This window comes from Lycium barbarum, chromosome 12 (assembly GCF_019175385.1).
Source record: "Lycium barbarum isolate Lr01 chromosome 12, ASM1917538v2, whole genome shotgun sequence".
Classification (NCBI taxonomy): domain Eukaryota; kingdom Viridiplantae; phylum Streptophyta; class Magnoliopsida; order Solanales; family Solanaceae; genus Lycium; species Lycium barbarum.
This window is the reverse complement of record NC_083348.1, coordinates 64,793,776-64,815,547: the sequence shown is the minus strand read 5'-3', so window position 1 is coordinate 64,815,547 and position 21,772 is coordinate 64,793,776. Positions and strand designations below refer to the sequence as shown.

The following is a 21,772-nucleotide window of genomic DNA, read 5'->3' as shown; positions in this document are numbered from 1 at the left end:
AGACGGTATTTTGTAAATACGTAATTATCTTGAATATATTAACCATTTCTTTCGTTTCCGATCGCTTTAGAGTGACAATAGGGGTAGCCTTCTTTTTATCATTTTCCAAAAAGTTGATAAACTTGGTGGGTATGTAAAAGATATTCTTAGTTTTCCATCACTTTTACATGTGTCAAAAAAATATTGTGACATTTCCGTTCTTACGGCCTGTTCAAATCGGTTATTCTTTATGTAGCGAAATGGTCGATTCCATCGATTATAATCGAAAAGAAGACTCACAAGAGGTTTTTGAAAGCCGAAGAGATCTTTATTTTCATTTTCTTTATCAAGCAGTTGCAATTTAAAATTTTCTGGATTCCCCTTCTTATTATTATTCAGATAAGAATCCTCATAATCATAAATTGGACTATTACTAGTATTAATATTGTTATAGCCTGTCTCTGTAAGTTGAGAGTGGAATTTATCCTTTATTTTGTCCTTTCCATTCACTCGGATTTCTTCCGTTTCATCAATTTTGTCCGGATCCCACCCTTCTTCCCGGACAAAAGAAAGATCTTGTTGTTTCTTCAACAATTTCTGATCTCTACTGGACCTCTCAGTAGGATTCGAACCCAGATGAAGTTCTGACCATCTATCAGAGAAAAAAGATCTTGTAGGATTCCCAAGAAATCGTCCCTACTTCCACTATGGAGGTTTTGGGATTTCAAAGAAGTAGGTGCACTTCTTAATATACGTGTGTGTGTGTGTGCATATTTACATATTAAAAGAGAATTTTAAAATTTGTATTGAACTATATAATTTTCTATATACATATATAATCTGAATTTGAAACAGTGAGTTGGTTATATGCTGGATTCTACTCCGTGTAAGAGTGCTATGGGAATCTGTTATGTATGGGCTTGCCAAATTAAAATAGAGTTAAGCTACCTTAAGCCTAATGTAGTTGATGCATCTAGTGATTCAGAAATGAGCTTGAGCTTGCCACAGTAAATCTTTTAGTATCACTATTTGATGTGTAAATTTTGACCCCAGGAAGATGATCTTATTACCAGTTGTTTTGTATATGCCCATTTCATGCAAAGAGAACAATAGTGGACAAATGATCTCCTTGTTGTTGGTATTACCCTCCTCCCTTTGCAAATTTGATGTTGCAGTGATACTTTCACATGGTTTAGGAACTCCCGTTTGATCGACCTGGTGGATATGCCTTAATGTTGAGGAAACTTGTTCCTTTTATGGTAAAACGTATGTTTTCTTCTTAGCTATGTGGATTTTGAAAGATAACAGAACATGTAACATTGATGTGTAGCATCTTGGAAATATCTCAGGTTCATCAGAGACTTTCTGATCTTCAAAGTCGGGAGATGCTCACTTTTCCTTGTTCACTGGATTTCTTACTCTCCTCTCTTTTAATCTGAGTGCTTAATTTTATTTGAACGGAACCTTTGGGGCGGGGAGAAGCTTGAAGGAAGAGTTGTTGTTAGTTTTGGGAACTTTACTTAGTTTGAAAAAGATACACATATATGAAATCCAAATTACCTCAAAATTTGTGAGTTTCCTCTCTTTTCTGGCAGGTATGACTATTCAGGATATGGACAGTCCACTGGCAAGGTATGAAATATTTCTTCAGATGATTAAATTTAGGCAGTTTCAGATGAAAGCACTTGACTCTGTATTCTTATTTTTCCATAGCCAAGTGAACAGAACACTTATGCCGACATAGAAGCTGCATATAAGTGTCTTGAAGAGACATATGGGGTGAAAGAGGAAGATATAATATTATATGGACAGTCTGTTGGCAGTGGACCAACATTAGATTTGGCATCTCGCTTCTCAAGATTGAGGGCTGTGGTTCTACATAGCCCGATACTCTCTGGAGTTCGCGTCTTGCATCCAGTTAAGAAGACATACTGGTTTGACATATTTAAGGTTAACATTCTATTCATGGCAGTTATGTGGAACTCTATATGACCAAATTTTAGTATTTCTTCTTCCTTCTTGTAATTAGCTGTTTTTCTTTCTTTTCTCAATGCAGAACATTGACAAGATACCATTGGTCGAATGTCCAGTCCTCATTATTCATGTGAGTATCCATATTCCCTTCGTAAATATATCATATAACCTTTAAAGCGATTTTTCTTTTTTCATGGATTAGTAACTGTTGATAAATTAGCAAAACCAGAGGGAATGGTAGAGATAGAAGGCCTGTAGTTTGGATGAATTGACTCTTTAGCATCAAGAACTACAATGTGGCACTTGATTCTACAATTACAAGCTAACTCCCCATATGAATTCTTTTGACATATCTAGGGCACTGCGGATGATGTTGTGGATTTTTCCCATGGTAAGCAGTTGTTTGATCTATGTAAGCAAAAGTATGACCCGTTGTGGATTGAAGGAGGTAACCATTGTGATTTAGAGCTCTACCCCGAGTACATAAAACATCTGAAGAAGTTCATATCAGCTATTGAAAAATCAACGGCTTCTACCAATGGAGAGAAATTGACGGCTTCTACCAACGGAGAGAAATCGACGGTTTCTACCAATGGAGAGAAATTGACGGTTTCTACCAATGGAAATGCACAGAGTATGGACCCAATAGATAAAAACCTTGAAACGTCGAAATAGCAGAGATTGTGGACGCAGGCCATGCAGAAACCAGAAGGAGAAATTTGGACCAAGTACAGAACAGAGAGAAAAACTAAAAACAAGCACACACCGGAGAGATATATTGAGAGCCAGCATGGACAGGAAAGAAACGTTAAGCAAAAATATGGATCTAGCAGAAAGGGCAGATAACAATTCAGAACAACCAAAGAAAGCAAGAAACATTTTTGATCTGTCATATTATATTAGCTGGCTAAGAGTGTTTTTCATCTTTTGTTTCCTTGTACTAATTAGCATGATCTTGTATAATGTGTGATAACTGCTTTAACAAATGATTGCTTCATTGGTGTGTTATCTTGCCAATTTGTTGCCGATATTTTTTTTCATTTAACCTGTTTTTGGTACTGCGTCGTTGAGCCGATGGTCTATCGAAACCCGCCTCTCTACCCCACAAACGTGGGAGCAAGGTTTGCATACATTCTACCTTCCCCAGTCCCCACTTGTGGGAATACACCAGCTATGATGTTGTTGTACTGCTTTAACAAATGAAAGATACTACTGGTGCTTTACTTGTTTTTGTAGTCATCTTCCATATCGCTTTTTCAGTGAGCTAGATGAGATTGCCTTAACAGGCTAGCCATGTATACATTTTATTAAATTGTCTTTGTGATTATGTATGTGCATTTACCTAAAAATAAAACTTAATCATCTCAATACAGGGACGAGGAAGCGCTGTTTTTGCCTATAGCAAATTCCTGTTGTATATAGCTAGGCTTTTAGGTTTTAAGACCTTTGCAGATTCATGAATTCGGTTCTGATGTTTTAGTTGTTAACTACTACTATTTGATTAATAACAAAAAAGATATTATTTTAGAAGCATTTGACAGTATTGTTCTTTGGTTCCTTCAATTTACCCTTTGGGCAGAGCCAATTAAATTACTTCAGTTGATTAACTCAAGATTTTGAAGAAGCTAATTTGGTAGAGTAATTCTGGTTCAATTGTAGTATCAAATTTTTTTCTTAAAGTAAAACAATGAGATCGGTTAATTCTAAAATCATTTAGTTGAATATTGAGATTGCATTATCATGACCAACAAAAAGGAGCACCAATTCATGGGTGACACTTCATGGGAATTGGAATTCTTCTCATTTGCAAAAAAGATAAAATTATTAGTACTTCGGACTTCAATCTTCATAATTGAGTGATTTTGGCCCTCCAGCGAAATCAAGAAGCAAAGACGAGAATTGAGAATACTAAAAAATTTAAAAGAACGAGTAAATAAGAACAATAAAAGTATTCATATAAACTGCAAAAAGATAAACAAGGATAAATCCAACCAGAAGTTCTTACAAAAATTATCGCCAGCCTTTTTTCCCTTTTGCGGGCATTGGATGGATGTATATTTGACAAGGATTTAAGTTACTACACTATTTGTGTAGAGCATTGTACACTATTATTCATGCAACTAATCTGCTATTGCAGGTTATTATCCACCTATTTCTAAGTTATTTATCAACTGAATTTGAAGATCTTTGTTATTTATCAACTTAATCTGATGGTATATATGCATTGCGAGTGCACATAACATAAACTCATTCAGCTCCTCCTGTTTGAGATTAAACGGTTGGTAAATTCTTTTTTTTTTTAATCTGTATTGCATTGCTTGATAACATACAAATATCAAGTTCAATAAGATCCAGGAACAGCTCTTAAGGTATTGCAATAGAAAGAAAAAAAGAAGAAGATAAAACCGCTGATTCATGGTGGAGGAATTTGGTAAGCAGATTGCACTTTGGATTCCAGCAGAGAAACATACTTATCAAGCATCGAAATAACAGCTTCAAATTCTGTAACCTGTTGTTCTATCGTGTCAATCTGTTGAACATACTCGTCAAAGCTGCCACTTTTAGACTTCAATTGCTCCACAAAGATCCTCAATCCTGAAGCCACGTCTCCAAAGCCTTTATATTCCTCAGCAACTCTTGTATTCATTTTTTCTACAAGTCCAAGTACATTGTTCGTTTCCTGGGATACAATGAATAAAGCAGCATAAGCTTGTATTGGGCAATAATATTTTCTAATATAGCAAGGTCAGGAATGAAAACTATGAAACAAAAATTTCCAGAGTACTTTCTCCTTGCAAGAAATAGTTAATACCATTAACTGATCATTTATCGACTACACATTTGTCAAACTCTTCAAAAAGCAATCTTTCACTCCATCTGTGCAAATTATTTTTAAGCTGCCTACTAAGGGAAACTAGTCAGTTGTTATTGGGATGGCAATGTTGCAGTATGATTACCATGAGAAAAATGTGCAAGAAACATGTAAATAACGGTTAATTTCCTTTGAAAATTCTGTCCATGCTGCTACTTGTAGGTGCACCACTAATTGCAAATTTAGTAAGATAAGAAGGTAGGACCAAATGAGAAGTAAAAACTCATTTCTACAGAAGATTATCAACTTAAGTAAATGAGAACCCCCTCTCCTCACATCCCTGGTGAAAGAAAAGAAAATGGAATTCACGATATACAAAGCAGCGTGTTGAAAAAAATACAAATAACAGACTTTCTTATACCTGGAGTTCGCCTCTAATCATCGTGGAAACATTCGTGAAAAGGTCACTGAGTGACTCAGCCAAGTGGTCCTGCTCCATCTTTTGCAGTAATTCACTGTTTAGGAGCCTGAGGGTCGAGAAAACTCGGTTAATGTTGGTAGATATACTTTTAAAGTTGTTTTGTCTTTTCATGAAAATTATAACCAACCAAAAACAAAAGATATGGAACTTGGTGTTGGAATATTGTAAACAAATAAAAGCAACAAAATAGTTTTTCATATTCCAGCAAAAATGAAAGAATGGAGTTTTTATGTGGAGATTGACTGTAAAGCAATTATGTCCGAAGGGGTACACAAGAAAAAGATAAATAACTAGGTAACTGCCACTTTCAATTGTACATTTGACCGCCTTAAATTATTACTGGAGTGCTAATGACACAAGACTAAGGGAATATCTACATTGAGAAAAATTACTCGCAAAAGTCAAAATTTGGAGCATGAGTAGAGTAGACTAGGGAAAGTTCATACTAAAGCATCAAGATAGTATGTATAGAACAGTTATTGCTACCATTGTACAAATTTTGCCTCATTTCCTGAAGCCACCATTGCTCAATACAAGCAACATAATAGCTGGGATGTCAGATTTAGAAAGAGTTGCCATGACCAGGAAATTGAAAGTCCAGCCATGTGGTTGATACCTCAAGATGGAATAGTGATAAACGAGAAACATTTATAGCGGCATGTTACAACACTCTGTCCAAGCATGATATTTGGCCCTTGCATATGCTTTAGAATATTAGAACTCCACTTAAAGTAGCTTGCTTGGGTTGAATCGTGTTGCGTGATGTTTGCCTAACAAAGGCCAGTTGGATAAAAAAAGGAGTTGGAAAGTCCAATTAATCTCATCTTGCACTGATCAATAGCAACAGATAATTGAGCATGCTTTTGAATCTAGACAATATCCATTAAGTGATGCCTAAGACACTTATAGACACTCCACTTAGCTGGAAAGCAAGAAAACCTAAATCATAAATACATATTAAGATCTTAGGTACACAATCCCAGCTTCCCATTTGAGGGTAGTGCTGAGGTATAGGAATTGCAGATGTTTTGAAGGAAGGAGAAAGACCAAACGCAAGTTTGAAATTCAGTACTATCATTTTTAGCTTATTCTATGTAATCTAGAAGATGTAAATGATAGAGCTGTTCTAATGGAATTTATTAGTTCACTACATAGCTGAGTATCGGAGGAAACTTTTGTGTGTTTTATTACTTATCCGGAAAAAAAAGAAAAAGATAGCATGTCAAGAGTAAGAGAGACAGAAGATGGCACGACACAAAGCAACCCACACAGAGAAACATTTTAATCTTCAGGGATTTGAGAGCGGAGAAGGATATAGCACGGATTAACTAGACTATAGGTGTACACAAAAGGCTTTCGTTTCATGTCTCAAAGGGTGATACAACATGAATTGTAAGGATCCTGTGTCATGAAACTATGCAAGAACCTATGACTAACACCTCTCTTTGCATTTACCCACGAACTTAAAACTACATCACAAGATTGAGATTCATCATTCTTGCTTGGTAATGCACTACCTCAGGCAAGGACACCATAGAGACTAGACTCGAACAGAAATATTAGTTTCTCCAACTAGATAGAGAGAAGAATATCTGAAGACTCTTACCTCTTTTTAAGTTTAACCAAAAAACAAAAAGGAAAAGAGGAGGTCTTTTGTTTCTTGTGAAACCAATTAGTCTATGATTGGATGCTAATACTTTAAGGGCATATCTACTCCTCAATTTCACATACTCTAAGGGCATATTTGACCCTTTTTCGCTTATTAATCGGTTAATTAGGGGCTCCAGATGAATTAAGTGCATATTTAGACCAACTATTGAACAGTAAGAACATATTTGAGCTAAACTATTAACAAATGGCATATCTGCTCAATTTCGAATACTTAAAGGGAATATTTGGCCTTCTTCCGTTTAATGTTACTTGCAATATATCCTTAATAGCAGATTCTGCAACGAATCATCAACAACACACAAGGCTATTTTCATGAATTACAAGAAACAGCCTATATTTAGTGCATTAATTATACTAACTACAAAAAATTGTTAACAGTCCTATATAAGCAATAAAAATAACACCCCCAAGCACACGAGATTCTAACCAAACCTTCCATTTTTTTTCCCCTTTTGTTCGGGGAAGGTGATTAATCTTTCAATTGGGTTCAATAATCTTCAAGAAATAGATTCAATTTGAGTTAATTATTCCCCGTTTGATGAAAGACAGAAACATTTAACAAATTGAGAGACGATACGAAGCTTAAAGTATAAATACCTTTGCTGATGACCGGAGAAAGACAAGTATGAAATGGAGAGTCGTCTTCTGCTGATGACAAAACACACAATGTATTTAAGTCATTTTATACTCCATATACAAACTAGGAGAAGAAAAGCATTTTTTTCCCCACTATTTATCCAATTTAATATGAAATAATTATTATTTCAATCTTTTAGATTTTTTATATTAAATTTATTATTATATCGTTGTAGGTCAAATTAATTAGATGTTTTTTTTTATATATTGGTAGTGTACAAAATTAGGACTAAAATGACGTCTATGCTAATAGAAGGTCGCAAGTTACATGTATCAGGTTATTAGATGATCATAGATTGATCCTAACATTAATTAGTACATTACTATGATTAAAATTACCAAGTTTACTCTGAATCGTATAAAACATATAGTAAATCTAACAATGAACCATAATTTAACATGACATGTCAAAGTTAGTCAAAATATTATGAATAATTATAAAAATCATGAAAGTTTTTTCCAAAGTTAGTCGACATGTACTAAATTATTATAAAAAATGTGACATAATTTATCGTGTTGACATAGATCAGAGTCAAATATGTTAAAGAATACGTAGTCTAACTAATGGCGGAGCCAGGATTTAGTTCAAGATATGAAGAAGTAAATACACGAAGAAATTAAGAGAGGTTTAATATTTACTATATATACATAACAAAAAATTAACCATGTATAATAATTTTCAGCTGAAGGGGGTTCGGATGAACCAATTATCAATCTATATAAGTATTTTGAGAATAGAGTGATACTCCCTCCGTCCCATAATAAGTGTCAACTTAGTCAAAGAAATTTATCTCATAATAAGTGTCACCTTAGGAAACCAAGACATAAATTAACTAGTTTTTCCAATTCTACCCTAGACAATAAAGTAATATCTAAATGATGATTAGAAAAGCCACGTAGTAACTTGGCGTTGCTGAATTTCCAATATCAAAAGGTTTACTTCTTGTGCATGCTCTAATCAAAATGTAAAAGTAATTTATTTTTATTATGTAAGGGTAATTTGGTAAACTTCACATTGCATTATTGGTTTCTTAATGTGAGTGTTTTTTGCTAAGGTGACACTTATTATGAGACGCAGAGACTATATATTAGTAGCATTACCTAGTTTGATATCCTTAATCTTATTTAAACTTGGGTGCTTGTCTCTATGTAATTTGTCTGAATTTATTTATTTCTCCACCAAATGTTGGATATTTTTCAGCTCTCACTATCCAAATTAAGTGAACTTTAATCAACACGTCAAAATGTATTCTTTTTACCATTTTTATCTGAAGAGGTAAATTATACTACTTTTTTGTACAGCTCAGATCAGTCTGTAAAAGGGTTTTTTTTTTTTTTTTTGTGTGTGTGTGTGTGTGTGTAACTAGCAGTCTGTAAAAGTTAAAAGGCAAGAATGCATCACCATGTAAAAAGTCCATCAACCATCACCATGGATATCAATACATGAAGGGGGAAAAAACAAATACTTGCCTACAACTCTATATTCAAGTCACCCACTGACTGTTTTCTCATTCCGATTTAGAGACATCATTTATGTAATACAAACCGCTAACTTAATAGCACATGAATGCCAGGATTTGATACATCTTGAGCAGAGCTACTCATGTTTTGATATGTAACATATATATAAACTTATTAAAAATCGCGAATCAGCAACTTCAAGGAAATGCACCATCTCCTGCGCGATAATGATCCTATCTTCAGTATATCTTAGCCAGGAATACGTGTGATGGTTCCATCTCAATTATTGCTAGCAGGCAACATGCGAAATCACTCGATTGGTGATGAATTCTTCTTAATCAAAGACAAGGCATCACTATATATGGCCACCACGTTTGAAAAGACAGCAAGGACAATCATAAATATACACAAGATCTTGTCCTTCTTTGTTGCTATGCCATATCGATCTCTGGAACATGATATACAGCAGCTTGATCAGTAAATGGGAAGGAGAAGTATTCGGGGACAGGGACCGGGAGGGACAGGAAACATGGCAAAACTAAATTGACAAGTACACGTGATCATCCTAATAGATCTTAAAATTTTGACCGCTACAATATTTAGATACTGAATTACAACTTACTTGATCAACAACAGTACCAACAAAGCCAAACCACAAAGTTACAATACCCAAAAACTCCTTAGCCTTGTCTATGAATGTCTAATTAAGACAGCTCAAGGGCTTAGCAGGTAACACTGAGAAAAGAAAAGGATAGAAAAGGGAAACACTATTTGCATGTTTTATTCTTTAACACCAGTATCTGTTCACAGAAACCTGTACATAAATGCCAAATTCTCGCCCTTTCAATGGATTTAAAAAAAACAAAGGATTAAAGACTGTTCTTACTAGCATATGTTTCTCGGGACACGACTTCTTAACTCCCAAGAAGCCATATATAAGCATAAAGAAGGAACGCTCTAAACTTTATACTGACAGTAAATATCAGCTGTTTCTGGACCAAACTCCCCCAAATACAGAAGTTAGATGTGCAAGTGCTAGTTCCAACTTAGCCATTTCAGAAAGAAAGGAAGGTGCACATAAGCAGCAACAACTACCTCCTGACTTAACTAAATACACTAATAGGAATGTAAGCATCCCCGAAACTAAGATGAGGTTAATGGCTTTACTAGGAAAATGACAAATAAGCATGTTACAACCTAAAATTATAAGTTCATCAAATGCCCTAGTAAAAGACATTAATCTATTTTTATTAGTCACAATGTCACAGGATGACAGTCAACATGCCACAATCAAAATTCGGAAGGACTTTAATCTAGTGAATGTTTAATTCCAATATGTGGAACTAAGACTTGCTCCTGATGGAGCATCCTTATGTTCCCACTTTGCCTTTCAGTCTGGCTGAGAAAATTAACAAGATCTCTATGCAAGATTTAGATCTGAGGTTTTGGATAAGAAAAATATTAAAACAAGCTAACAAGCTGGAATAAATTCTCTAATAAAAATGGTTTTACCTGAGAGTAATAGCAGCAGGAAATATGAACCCAATGCAAACAGCAGCAGTTGCCCCAGTGAATTGAAAAGCATCCCAGATGCTTGGGATGAAATTTGCACCCAGAAAGATGATGGCTATGAGCCCACTGCTGATCGATGCAAATCTCAAATTGTCAAAAGTCAGAGGCCTTGCAGAAGGAAAGAGAAGACCGTCCAAGTTAAGCCTCAATGGATAAAAGACAATGGGAAAGACAAGCATCAGGTGGGCAGCATAGCTGACACGAACAACATCATTGAGCACGGAGCCCAATGGAATTCCAAGATTTGTATCGAAGTTGGCAAGCACGTCATCAAGGGTTGCATCACCAAATAAGAGAAAACCAAACAAGCTCGTCAACACGTACACGCTTGAGCAAAGAGCAAGCGAGCTTTGCACCACCGCTCTGATCTGTGTGCTGTCTTCAAGTTCATTTTCTATGGAGTGAACTGCAAAAATTATCACTCTCAGAAATGAGTATTTCTTAATGTTGCATTTCTAATTGTATGATGAAGAGTTAACTTTCCTTTAGCTATAAAATTTTCCAATATGACTAGCATTTCGAATAAGGAAGAAAAGTGGAATAGAATATTACATTGAAGTCAATAAGAGATACGTAAGATAATATATACTACCTCTGTCCCAATTTATGTGAAGGTGTTTGACTGGGCACGGAGTTTAAGAATGAAAGAAAAACTTTTGAAACTTGTGGTGTAAATTGTGGCTATAAATCATTTCAGTAAGAGTAAATGGGAAGTTTAAAGTAAAATAGTTAGTAAATACAGAAATATGTCATTCTTTTTGGGACTAACTAAAAAGGAAGCAATGTAACATAAATTAGGATGGAGAGAGTAGTAACATGGAGCAGTTGGTTGAATGAATGTAGATTAAAACCAAAATAGCACACAGTTGGATTATTTAAGTTAATTAATACCAATTGTTTGAGATAGTATGTATAGTGATTAACAGACAAATAAAATTATTAGGATAGACTAAAAGATACAAGAGTAGGGCAGTCACAATGCAAGGATTATTAAACTTGAAATATGAAATATCACTGATGAATCATCAAAGGTTAAAATGCACCAAATAAAGAAAATTTTGCAATTATAGAACTTTCAAGTTTCAACACAATAGATCCTATCTGCACTTACATTTGAGATATATTTTGGTTAATAAAGTACAGAGACTATGGTAAAGCATCAAGTTAAGATTTACCAGCGGCAGGTAGTGAAGATACTATACTAGAAATGCTTCATGTAACTTTATCTAATTTGGCAGAAAACCTTGTATAGCTTTTCTTTCAAAGAAGCATAGAAATGGCAACATATGCATAAAAATATAGTTGGGCTACGGATTACATACCATTGTAGTGGCATATATATGCGGTAACGAGTACAGGAACAACAGTAAAGAGCTTAAGGAATGATGTCATGTCAAACACATCAGGAAGCAATCTGGGCATAAGAATGGTTCCATTCATTAGCTTAAATACGGTAATTCCCACAGTCACGACCAGGAAGACAACAGCCAAGGCGACTGATAATGCAGACGTAAATCTCAATGAATCTGCAAAGCAAAATAAAGAAGAGTAAGTGCTAATCTGGGCTTGAGTCCCTTAAGAGTCAGAAATAGAATTCTATTGAACTCACCAAACAGCAACCAGATTCCATAAATACCCAATTGACTAATTAATTCTCAGATTCAAGTGATAAAATAGCATTATAAAGGTAAAGATTTGGAAATTAAAGTGTACCTTCAAGAACCTGAGATACACTGGAAGGAACTCACCTATACGCTTCAAGGAAGCCAATGGTGCAAATATGCCAAGAGTGGTGACAAGAAGAATAAAGAACCGACTATTCCACCATTGAGCCCCAAACCACCCTTCCAGGACACCAGCATGGTGAACTCCACTTGAGTTTGTTCCAGAGAGCACATCACCTTTAAGTGGACAATATAAAGAGTGATTAGAACAGCCTTAAATAGAGTATGAAAGTGATAAACACATGTAAGCTCAAAGGGCTGTTCAGCTAATTATTTGTACCTACCTATGATAATCATGTATACAACAAGAACGCCTATGTTGTTTACAAGTACACATACTTGAAGCAACATCTTCCCATACTTTCCAAAAGTGTCGCCCATAAGACCTCCATAAGAAGCTGATTTAGAAGTCCTGCTAAATCTAATCAACAACTCAATTGAAGCTTCTGTCAGAAAAGCCATGAATATGATCATAGCAATCCCAAGAACAAGACCTAATGACTTCATAGTCGCAGGCAAGGCCATGATTCCTGCACCAACAATTGTTGTTGATAAATTAAATACAGCCCCACTAAAGGAAGCCCCATCGAACTCATCGAATCCAGCATCTTCCTTATGCTTAGTAGGCAATAATGGTGATTGCTCATCAACCACTGCTTGTTTGCTTTTTCGTGATTTCTTCTCTTTCGCATGTTTAAGGTTTCCAGTCGTCATATTGAATTCAGAAATATACACACAACCTTTTACTTATTGGTTTCTTTAGAAAATATCTGCACATGACAAGTACCAAATATCAGCCATTATTATTACAAAAGGCTACAATAACAACACTTCAATCTCAAACTAGTTTGGCTAGCTTAAATAATATCAGCCAGTATTATAACATTCTAATATACAAACTTCAAACAACTAAAAGAATGAATTGAACTAGTGAAGCTCCAAGAATGCCATACTAGTTCATTTTCCCAAAACAAAACAACATACTACAAAATAAAAATCAAATTTTTAAAGCCCCAAACATGCCATTCACCATACCAATCACTATCAATGATATTGATAAAGATCAGTTTTTTTTTTAATTTCTCATGGAGAAATCAATAAAGCAATTAGCACTAAACATAATTAAGCATTCACCAAAACAAAATCAACTTGATCTGCATAATTCTAAGTACTCAAAACTTAAAACCTACCAGAAATGGATGACAATTAACTAAAAAGCTAGGGAATTTAGATAAGAAGGAAACTGAACAGAAAATTAAATTCCCAAAACAGAATGAATCAAGAATCAGTAGCTAATCAGAAAATAGTAAAGACCAAGAACCATACCAAGATGAAATTGATTAAACTAAAATTCAATGGATTTCATCTTAGTATAAGAGACAAGATATAGAGAGATGGAGGGCAATGAATTATTGTATTAGTATTGTTATTATTCATATGTACAGTTCCATTTGACAACGACGTTAAGAAAAAAAAAACAGTAGGCCATAAAGATTTCTGATATTGAAGATGACAAAAGAAAAAGTATGTGGCACTGAAGGGCTTAGCAAAAATTTATTTCCATAGTAATATATTACTACTACTTGTATGTTCGTATTAGGTAAAAGGGTATTAAGGATTTCATGTAATTAATTTAAAATTGATGATGATACCTTTAATTTTTGTTTAACAAGAGAAGGGTGTGTCTATTAACAAGTTGTTAATAGATCTACCCTCCTTCTTGAGAAATGAAGAAGGTTGGTGCTATTTGGTTACCACTGGTGATTATGATAACTGAAATTCTCTGCAGAATAGTTATATACTCCATGTGAATTCCAATTTTCATAGGAAAAAAGAAAAAGGAAAAGAAATTCCAAAATTCATTGGGTTGGACTTTTTTTTTTTTTTTTAAATGAACGTCGTTGTCCTAAAAAAAAAAAAAAAGTTAACTACTTCTTACTTTCGTGGCTTGAAACTATTTACCCGAAATGACCCAAAATTATGATATCAATATGGTATGAGATGTTTCATGTTCATTTATCCAAAAGACACATTTTTTAAAAAAAACAAAAACTCTATGATACATCATCTTATATATACATATACGGTGATGGTATCGTGAGGACTACTTCAATCCTTCAATGTGACACCCCTCAGTTCTCTATAATACCATCATGATACATAAATATACTGAGACGATATAGTGGAGGACTGCATCAGTCCTTCTCGTAGTCATTCATGATGCCATCATGATATATAAATATACTATGATGGTATCATAAAGGTAGGATTTCGGACGAGGAATATTCGAGTAAATATTTTCAGCCGTTTAGATAAAAAGCGAAATTAGCTTAGGAAGGGGGATGAGAAACTCAATATTTTACATTTTAGGGTATTTTGTGTTGTTTTTCCCTTTCCTTTTCTTTTCTTCTTTCATAAAAAATTCTTTTGGGCAACCATCTGTCCCCTTTCCTTAAAAAAAATACTTTGCCTCTCCCGATTTTCTTTTTGGACATTCTTACACATTTAGTTAGTTTTAAAAAAGAATGATACTTCTCATATTTAATATATAATTTAATTTTAAATTTTTTATTTTATTTTAACAAGATGATCTACGGTTAATTTATGTCACAAATCGCAAAAAAGTTCTTCGTGATATTAGTTGTAGACTTGTAGTAACGTGAAATACCTATGATTTTAGTTAACGTGCAGTACCTATGATTTTAGTTATATAACGTGAAATGCTTATTTTGCGCCTATTTATGGCACTGAATCAAACAATCTAATTTAAGAATTAGTACATATATTAAAGTCAAAATAAAAGTATAAATGATATGTGCATTGCACTTAATTTCGTAAAGCACTATATGTGACTATTTCTTTTTTCTTGTGATACCTACAATACTTGACAGAGTTGCTTTTAAAATAAACTGCGCAACAGGTTAAGTGTTTGAACTTTGAATAATGTTCTGATTTTGTAAAGCTATAACTGTTGAAACTTTTGCATTTGTTTGAAAAATTAACTACGTAATTAACTCATCCAGAACTAAGTTTATATCAAATACACAATGTACATTCATGATTTGATGTTACAATCATTTTCAAAATCAGTTGTAAAAATCAAATGATTATCTTATAAATCGTAGTACTTCTAGTAGTAGTATATTATTATATATTCATATTATACCACTGCATTAACCAAAGCCAATACTCCTCATTTCAATTTATATTATATTTTTCACTTTTCGATAGTCACTTTAATTAAACTTTGAAATTAAATTGGATTAAATTAACTCAATATTTTACTATAAATTAAAAATGTTACATTCCGCGTTGGAAATAATATTTTATGTGTGGCAAGTGAGGCTATGAATTAGTGATATACCACATGATTACGATAATTAGTATATAAAGGGTATCCAAAAATAATTTATTATTTAACTAAATTGAGTGCAAAAATTAATTATGTGTATTTGATTAAATGTTGGATTGTAGTGAGATAAAGAAATAAATTAAGTTAATGACATGATGGTGAGTGGGACACCAATCCACGCGTGCTCTTGACGAGTGGGGCAGCTGGTACATTAATATATGCATAGGCATGCATGATTAATATTTGGTGGCACCCTTAGATTACGTATAAATGGATAAAAAAAAAGGTGCCATGTGTGATTAATCACAAAAGTGATATGAGGTTCTTTTCCTCAATCAATAAGTACAGACAAAGATATACATACAAAAAAAAAACTAATTTAATTCTTAAGGGATGAGTAATATAAGGGACACATGTCTTCTTATATATCAATTAGACTAAATATTTCCAACACCCATTTTCATTGATTTTGACGACAAGTCATTGAGAGAATTAAACGTTGGCACTTGACAGTAGCTATTTTCTTATGCTGGGAGCAATTTCCAAACGTAACCAGAAAAAAAAAAATCTCAAGAACTTATGGAGCAACGTTTCATACTTATTTTATGAAAGCAAATATAGTTCTTGTTCAAATATCTAACGGAAGCAAGATTGTTCTTGGCAAGTTCAAGTGAAAAGGGTGGTTGATAGATTCATCAATTAAGGTAATATTTTCTCGTTTTATGACGTAATTTGTTAATTGTATTGTAATGGAATTATTAGAATTGGATTGGACGAAATTGAAATTAAGAAAACGCATGAAATCGGTGTTATAGGAAATTGTGGGCTGAAATGAATTTAGAGAAGTTGTTGGGTTGTTGGAATTGTTATGGGCTGGATTGTAAGAATTTTATATGTATATCTCGGTTGTTGGTATTTCTGTGTTAACAGAAGAATAATTGAAAATTCGGGTTAGGCGAATATATAGGGGAAATGCTGCCCGATTTTCGTTAAGTCCTTAATAAGGGAAAACCCTTTAACGAGAAAGTATAAGTTAAGAAAAAATGAGTTCTATAAGCGATGGGATACGAATTTACGAACTAGAAAGCACAGTTACTAACGATAGCATTACTTTTATATTAAATAGGCTAAAGGGGCGACAAAGCGAACGAGATTACGAATAACATTCATCAGGTATGTAAAGCTATCCCATTTCTTCTTTTGGCATGTCCTAGATATACTAGGTTGGATATGAACCTCGGGGACAACTCCATTCTCCGGAATCCGCACCTAAAGTTTTCCCTTTTTCATTCAGTAGAATTGAATTAGAAATTGTGTAAAATATTGGAAAAACTTCCTAAACATCTAGAACTGGCATAAATATGACCCGACTACCTTAAAACCCTCACAAGTGACGTCATGAAATATAATGTACGTAAATTTGGTACGCCGCCTCATTTGACCCGAGGTGGGCCCATTGTTCCCTGATTTTCCCTATTGCTCCGTTTGACTTATTTTGGAGTAGAATCCAAAGGAAACTTTTGATCCTCGTTCCGATTATCAAACGATAAGTACTGTACCATTCTAATGGAAATATGTATATGTATATAAAACATGTATATGTATATAAGATATGTATATGTATATAAGATATGTATATGAACATGGGATAGGGGGAAGGGATACATGGGGGAATGGGAAGGGAAACATGTTTCATTGCCACCTGGTCAGCTAGCTTATCATCCTAGACGCGGGATGCCCGGACGCGGGATATATGGGCGAGCCGGTATTTCGGCGCTATGTGGGCGAGCCGACATTGTTCGGTGCTATGCTATGACATGACCTGATATGCTATGATATGATATGCTATGACATGACCTGATATGCTATGATATGATATGCTATGACATGACCTGATATGCTATGATATGATACGCTATGACATGCTATGCTATGATATGATACGCTATGACATGCTATGCTATGACATGATACGCTATGACACGCTATGCTATGACATGATACGCTATGCTATGACATGATACGCTATGCTATGACATAATATACTATGATATGATATGCTACGACATGATATGATACGACACGCTATGAGATGATAGGATATAATATGATAAAACATGACATGATATAAACCCTATTTTCTATGCCTATGAAAAAGGAACGTTTTAAAAAGGGAAAGACAAGCATGCACGGTATCTGGCCTAAAAGGGGCGTTCCTACGTACAGGTCACTTTCTAGCCTCATTATATGTCCTACGACCTCATGATATTGTTAATCGTACTCTATGTTCCTGCTTGTATTATCTTTTATGCCTTACATACTCGGTACACTATTTGTACTGACGTCCCTTCTTGTGGACGCTGCGTTTCATGCCGCGCAGGTCAGCAGGTAGACGGACCTGATTCCTAGGAGTTCTATCAGCAGTAAGTGGCAGCGCTCCAGTTATCCCGGAGCCTCAGTCCCTTGGTAGTATTTTGTGTATATATTCGGGCACGGCAGTACTCGGCCCTTCCTATGTATATGTGTACTATGTTTAGAGGCTCGTAGACCGATATGTACAGTCAGATGTTTTGTACTTTTGTTGTCCTCGTCGTTGTATAACGTGCTAGCAAAGTTTATAAGTCCATGTTTACAATTATGCCATTAATGTTAGCGTTAAGCAACAAAAAAAAAGAGAAAAAAAAATACGGTATAGTCTATACGGCCCACCTAGTAGTAAAAGTATGATATGAGATAAGGGGTGTTCAGTACAAGTATCGGGTACCCGTCGCGGCCCCTAGTTGGGTCGTGACAAAAAATTTTCTCATATCAATTTGGTGAAAAAAATATATCTTAAAATATTGATCAAAATTCATGCCGTTTGAATCTCGTAAATCAAAAAGTATATCATAAATTGAGACAAAAGAGTAATTTATTTGATTCACGAAGTGAGTCCCGCTATTTTATTGGAATGATTAGAGGAAAGAAAACTGTGGCAAAGCTAGTCCAAAGTGACTTCCTTTTCCCCCCATTTTTTAAGGCCATGTTTTACCAATTGCTATTACACTAATTAAGAGCATCTGTAGCTAACTTAATTATTTATTGCGTCCCCCTCAATAGAGACAATAATTATAGGCTGTAACAGATCATTAGTACTAATATGCAGTACTTTCTCCGTCTTATAATAAGTGTTACATTAGTTAAAAATAAACATATTAAGAAATTAATAATGCAATGTGAAGTTTATCAAATTACTCTTATATAATAAAAATAAATTATTTTTACCTTTTGATTATAGCATGCACAAGAAGTAAACCTTTTGATATTGGAAATCCAAACAATACCAAGTTATTATGTGACTTTTCCAATCATCATTAGATGTTACTTTATTATCTAAAGGTAGAATTGAAAATAATTAGTCAATTTATATCTTGAATTTTAAAGTGACACTTATTATTAAATAAATTTTTTGATTAAGGTGACACTTATTATGAGACGGAGAGAGTAAGTAATTTGATTAAAAAAGATTCTAACGTTTTATGGAATCCAGCTGTCGTTCCAAATTTGCACGAGTCCACCTTTTGTCATCGAGATAAAGCCAAAAAAGAAAAACTACTTTTATACAGTGAGTAAAAGATAATGGAATATCTAAATTTAGTTATTAAAATTTATAAGAGACTTTTTATATTCATTTATTCAGATTAAACATCGAATTCATAAAGGATTTCTCTTCATTTCATGGTTCCTCATTTTTTTTTTTTTAACCTTTCAATCACATAAGTGGTTACATGGATCAGCAGACGCGGATTCAGGATTTGGAGGTTCCGGGTGCCACGATGCGTTGAATCCAAATAGAATAAGCATTTGGTTTGTTTGAAGATCTTGGGTTTAAGATCAGGTTATTCATATTTTCGATTTATACTCGATAAACTGTGAGAACGAAAAAAAATACTCCAACTTGGCATAACGAGGGCTTTTGTTACGATGGGAGAGAGAAAACTTTGGAATAGGAAACTTATGATAATTTAATTTTTCATATTTAAACAAATAATTAACAAGAGAACGAATAAGTAAAGAATTAATAAATAAAGATAGTCAACAACAATAATATAATTAATAATTAATACAAGTTAGAGGAATTAAGGAAAAGAAAAGAAAAAGAAAGAGAATGGAAAGTTAAGGATTCTATTTACATTTTGAAACCATCAGATTTCCTTTTCCTCATAATCTAAGTCCTAAACCATACGAGCTTTCTACGAATCAAGCATATAAAATTAATAAGTGATATTCAAATAAATACTTCAATTTAAAATTATAACTTAAGCAAAAAAAAATTGAAGGCATCACTTATACCCATTACTGTTTATTTGATCCAGCAAGCCAAAAAATTATTAAACTGCTACCAGTGAGGTTCGAAACCTCATCGTGAGGAGGGTATCTTTCACCTTTTGCCACTGGCACCATAGCATCATTTGTTACTGGGGGTGGCAAGTTGCTTATTAATAGTATTTCATATATATAAATATATGTATACATACAGTTTCCGCCGAAACTTGCGGGTGGCGTGAAACTCCCTCAGACCTTAGTAGATCCGCCCGTGCATGGATGTTCACAATCATATCCTCGTATAGTAAAATTTGTCAGTTTCAACGAGGACATTTGCATTTTTTTTTTTTAATATAAACACATGGCCATGGTTGTGACAAGCAAGAGATTAGTGACTAGATTACCAAGGATCTATGCAAGTTATTTCATTGGTAAGTTGTGATTCATCAATTTTTAGGACAAAAACGACCAATATAGACTATTCCTAACCGTTCTTGTATTCTTACGTACTAAACTGTTTTGTTTTCATCTGACGGAGCTCCTTCATTTGAGTAATTTATTTTCTGGTTATCATAATTTTAAGATTGTAGTAATTTATTTCATTGGTAAGTTGTGGAGTCATCAATTTTTTTAGAGCAGAAATAGTGAACTATGTATGCGTAAGTTGAAACATTTTATTATGTGCCTCACCCAATTAATATTCATTGTATGAGGCTTATCTTTGTCTCATTAAACTAAGGTCAACTTAAATTTTATACTTTCGGGCCTACTTTTTAGTGAGATAAAAAGAAACTTCACATAACTAATATTAATAGTGTGAGTCACAATATAAAAAATTTCATGTAAGCTTGTCGAATTTCTCAGGTCAAATGGATAGGCTAAAGTCTTAATACTACTAAAATATAGGCAAAAACCGACGAAAAATCGACGGAACATGGTCTGTCGGTTTTCATCACATCACTTTTTAAAAAATTGACGGACCGCATCGCTTTTTTGCGACGGATGGGGTTGGTTATGACCTCCGTCGGTTTTTAAATTATTTTATTTTTATTTATTTTACTATTTTATATTTCAAAAATAATATAAATATTATAAAAATCGACGGACTGCGTCGGTTTTTTATTTAATATATAATTTTTTTTTAAAAAAAGCAGCAAATTGTTGCATTTTCTGCAGCCACACCTGTCAAAAACTAAGAAAAAACCAGCAATACAAATTCAGCTACAAACCAACACTAAATGCTGTCAAATCAATTCTAAAAGAGCTACAATATATAAAAACATCATAGGAATCAAACACATCAAATACTATCTAAACATATCAATTATGATCTGCAAAGTCCACCAACGTTCAAACTATTTAAAGGATTCCACCAAAAGTACCATTAACTAGTTCTACAAAATTTTAACATAAATTCATAACTAAAATCCAAACTAAGGCAACTCATCATTTGGTGTCTGGGCTACGAATTCACTGTCCCCATCCATGTCTTCATCATCTTATGAGTCGGGGGGGGGGGGGGGGGGGGGGACGAGGCACACTAAATCATCCATATGCAATGTGGTTTAGAAATTGTGCCTTGGTCGATTTGAGGTTCTCTTTCAACCTCCTACATTCCTCAACTCTTTGTGCCTCGAACAATTTGAGGTTCTCTTTCAACACCCTACTTTCCTCAACTCTTTATGCCTCGGTGTTACATCTCGGAGATTTCGGATTGTTGTCTTGTGAGTAGACTAATGCTAGCTTAAGATGAACACGAGGTTTTTAAGAGATTAAGGAGAGTATCTAATAGTTTTAAGAGCATG

At 34.1% G+C, this 21,772-nt stretch overlaps 3 protein-coding genes and 1 long non-coding RNA gene across 8 annotated transcripts in view; 2 read left to right on the top strand and 2 right to left on the bottom strand.

Annotated features, from left to right (window-relative positions):
- Positions 1-2,970, top strand: part of LOC132625051 (uncharacterized) — a 4,322-nt gene extending 1,352 nt beyond the window's left edge. For 2 of the 3 annotated variants that reach the window (XM_060339824.1, XM_060339823.1), the window contains 4 exons: positions 1,575-1,611; positions 1,693-1,929; positions 2,036-2,083; positions 2,311-2,970. In XM_060339824.1, coding sequence (XP_060195807.1) covers positions 1,575-1,611; positions 1,693-1,929; positions 2,036-2,083; positions 2,311-2,628 — 640 coding nt within the window. In that variant the 3' untranslated portion in view covers positions 2,629-2,970. The remainder of the gene's footprint in view (positions 1-1,574; positions 1,612-1,692; positions 1,930-2,035; positions 2,084-2,310) is intronic. The other variant, XM_060339825.1, reaches the window with a different exon arrangement.
- Positions 2,971-4,232: 1,262 nt separating this feature from the next.
- Positions 4,233-7,668, bottom strand: LOC132625052 (biogenesis of lysosome-related organelles complex 1 subunit 2). 2 transcript variants are annotated; one of them, XM_060339827.1, is made up of 3 exons: positions 7,515-7,668; positions 5,187-5,292; positions 4,233-4,633 (listed from the first exon to the last, which is right to left on the bottom strand). In XM_060339827.1, exons 2-3 carry the CDS (start codon positions 5,262-5,264, stop codon positions 4,367-4,369), a joined length of 345 nt encoding a protein of 114 aa, XP_060195810.1. In that variant the 5' UTR covers positions 5,265-5,292; positions 7,515-7,668; the 3' UTR covers positions 4,233-4,366. The 2 variants fall into 2 exon arrangements, with proteins under 2 accessions (XP_060195810.1, XP_060195809.1); XM_060339826.1 differs by lacking the exon at positions 7,515-7,668 and adding an exon at positions 5,863-6,017.
- A 1,289-nt stretch (positions 7,669-8,957) lies between these two features.
- Positions 8,958-14,121, bottom strand: LOC132625050 (amino acid transporter AVT6A-like). Of its 2 annotated transcripts, none has more exons than XM_060339821.1 (6): positions 13,963-14,121; positions 12,595-13,080; positions 12,335-12,487; positions 11,909-12,112; positions 10,527-10,992; positions 8,958-9,462 (listed from the first exon to the last, which is right to left on the bottom strand). In XM_060339821.1, exons 2-6 carry the CDS (start codon positions 13,022-13,024, stop codon positions 9,324-9,326), a joined length of 1,392 nt encoding a protein of 463 aa, XP_060195804.1. In that variant the 5' UTR covers positions 13,025-13,080; positions 13,963-14,121; the 3' UTR covers positions 8,958-9,323. The 2 variants fall into 2 exon arrangements, with proteins under 2 accessions (XP_060195804.1, XP_060195805.1); XM_060339822.1 differs by lacking the exon at positions 13,963-14,121 and adding an exon at positions 13,637-13,791.
- A 1,929-nt stretch (positions 14,122-16,050) lies between these two features.
- On the top strand, positions 16,051-18,410 carry LOC132625054 (uncharacterized). Its single transcript, XR_009576627.1, has 3 exons — positions 16,051-16,366; positions 16,789-16,835; positions 18,043-18,410. It is a non-coding gene; the product is annotated as an uncharacterized LOC132625054 (long non-coding RNA).
- The last annotated feature ends 3,362 nt before the right edge of the window (positions 18,411-21,772 follow it).

Bases quoted from the DNA above. Each gene is read 5' to 3' on its own strand.
- LOC132625052 (XM_060339826.1), bottom strand. From the start codon at position 5,894: ATGTTTCTCGTTTATCACTATTCCATCTTGAG. The intron at 5,293-5,862 runs GTATCAACCACA...CTCGACCCTCAG, and splicing joins TATCACTATTCCATCTTGAG to GCTCCTAAACAGTGAATTAC. The intron at 4,634-5,186 runs GTATAAGAAAGT...ATTGTATCCCAG, and splicing joins TGATTAGAGGCGAACTCCAG to GAAACGAACAATGTACTTGG.
- LOC132625050 (XM_060339821.1), bottom strand. From the start codon at position 13,024: ATGACGACTGGAAACCTTAAACATGCGAAAGAGAAGAAATCACGAAAA. The intron at 12,113-12,334 runs GTGAGTTCCTTC...TTTGCTTTGCAG, and splicing joins GGCTTCCTTGAAGCGTATAG to ATTCATTGAGATTTACGTCT. The intron at 9,463-10,526 runs GTAAAACCATTT...ATCATGTTCCAG, and splicing joins CCTGCTGCTATTACTCTCAG to AGATCGATATGGCATAGCAA.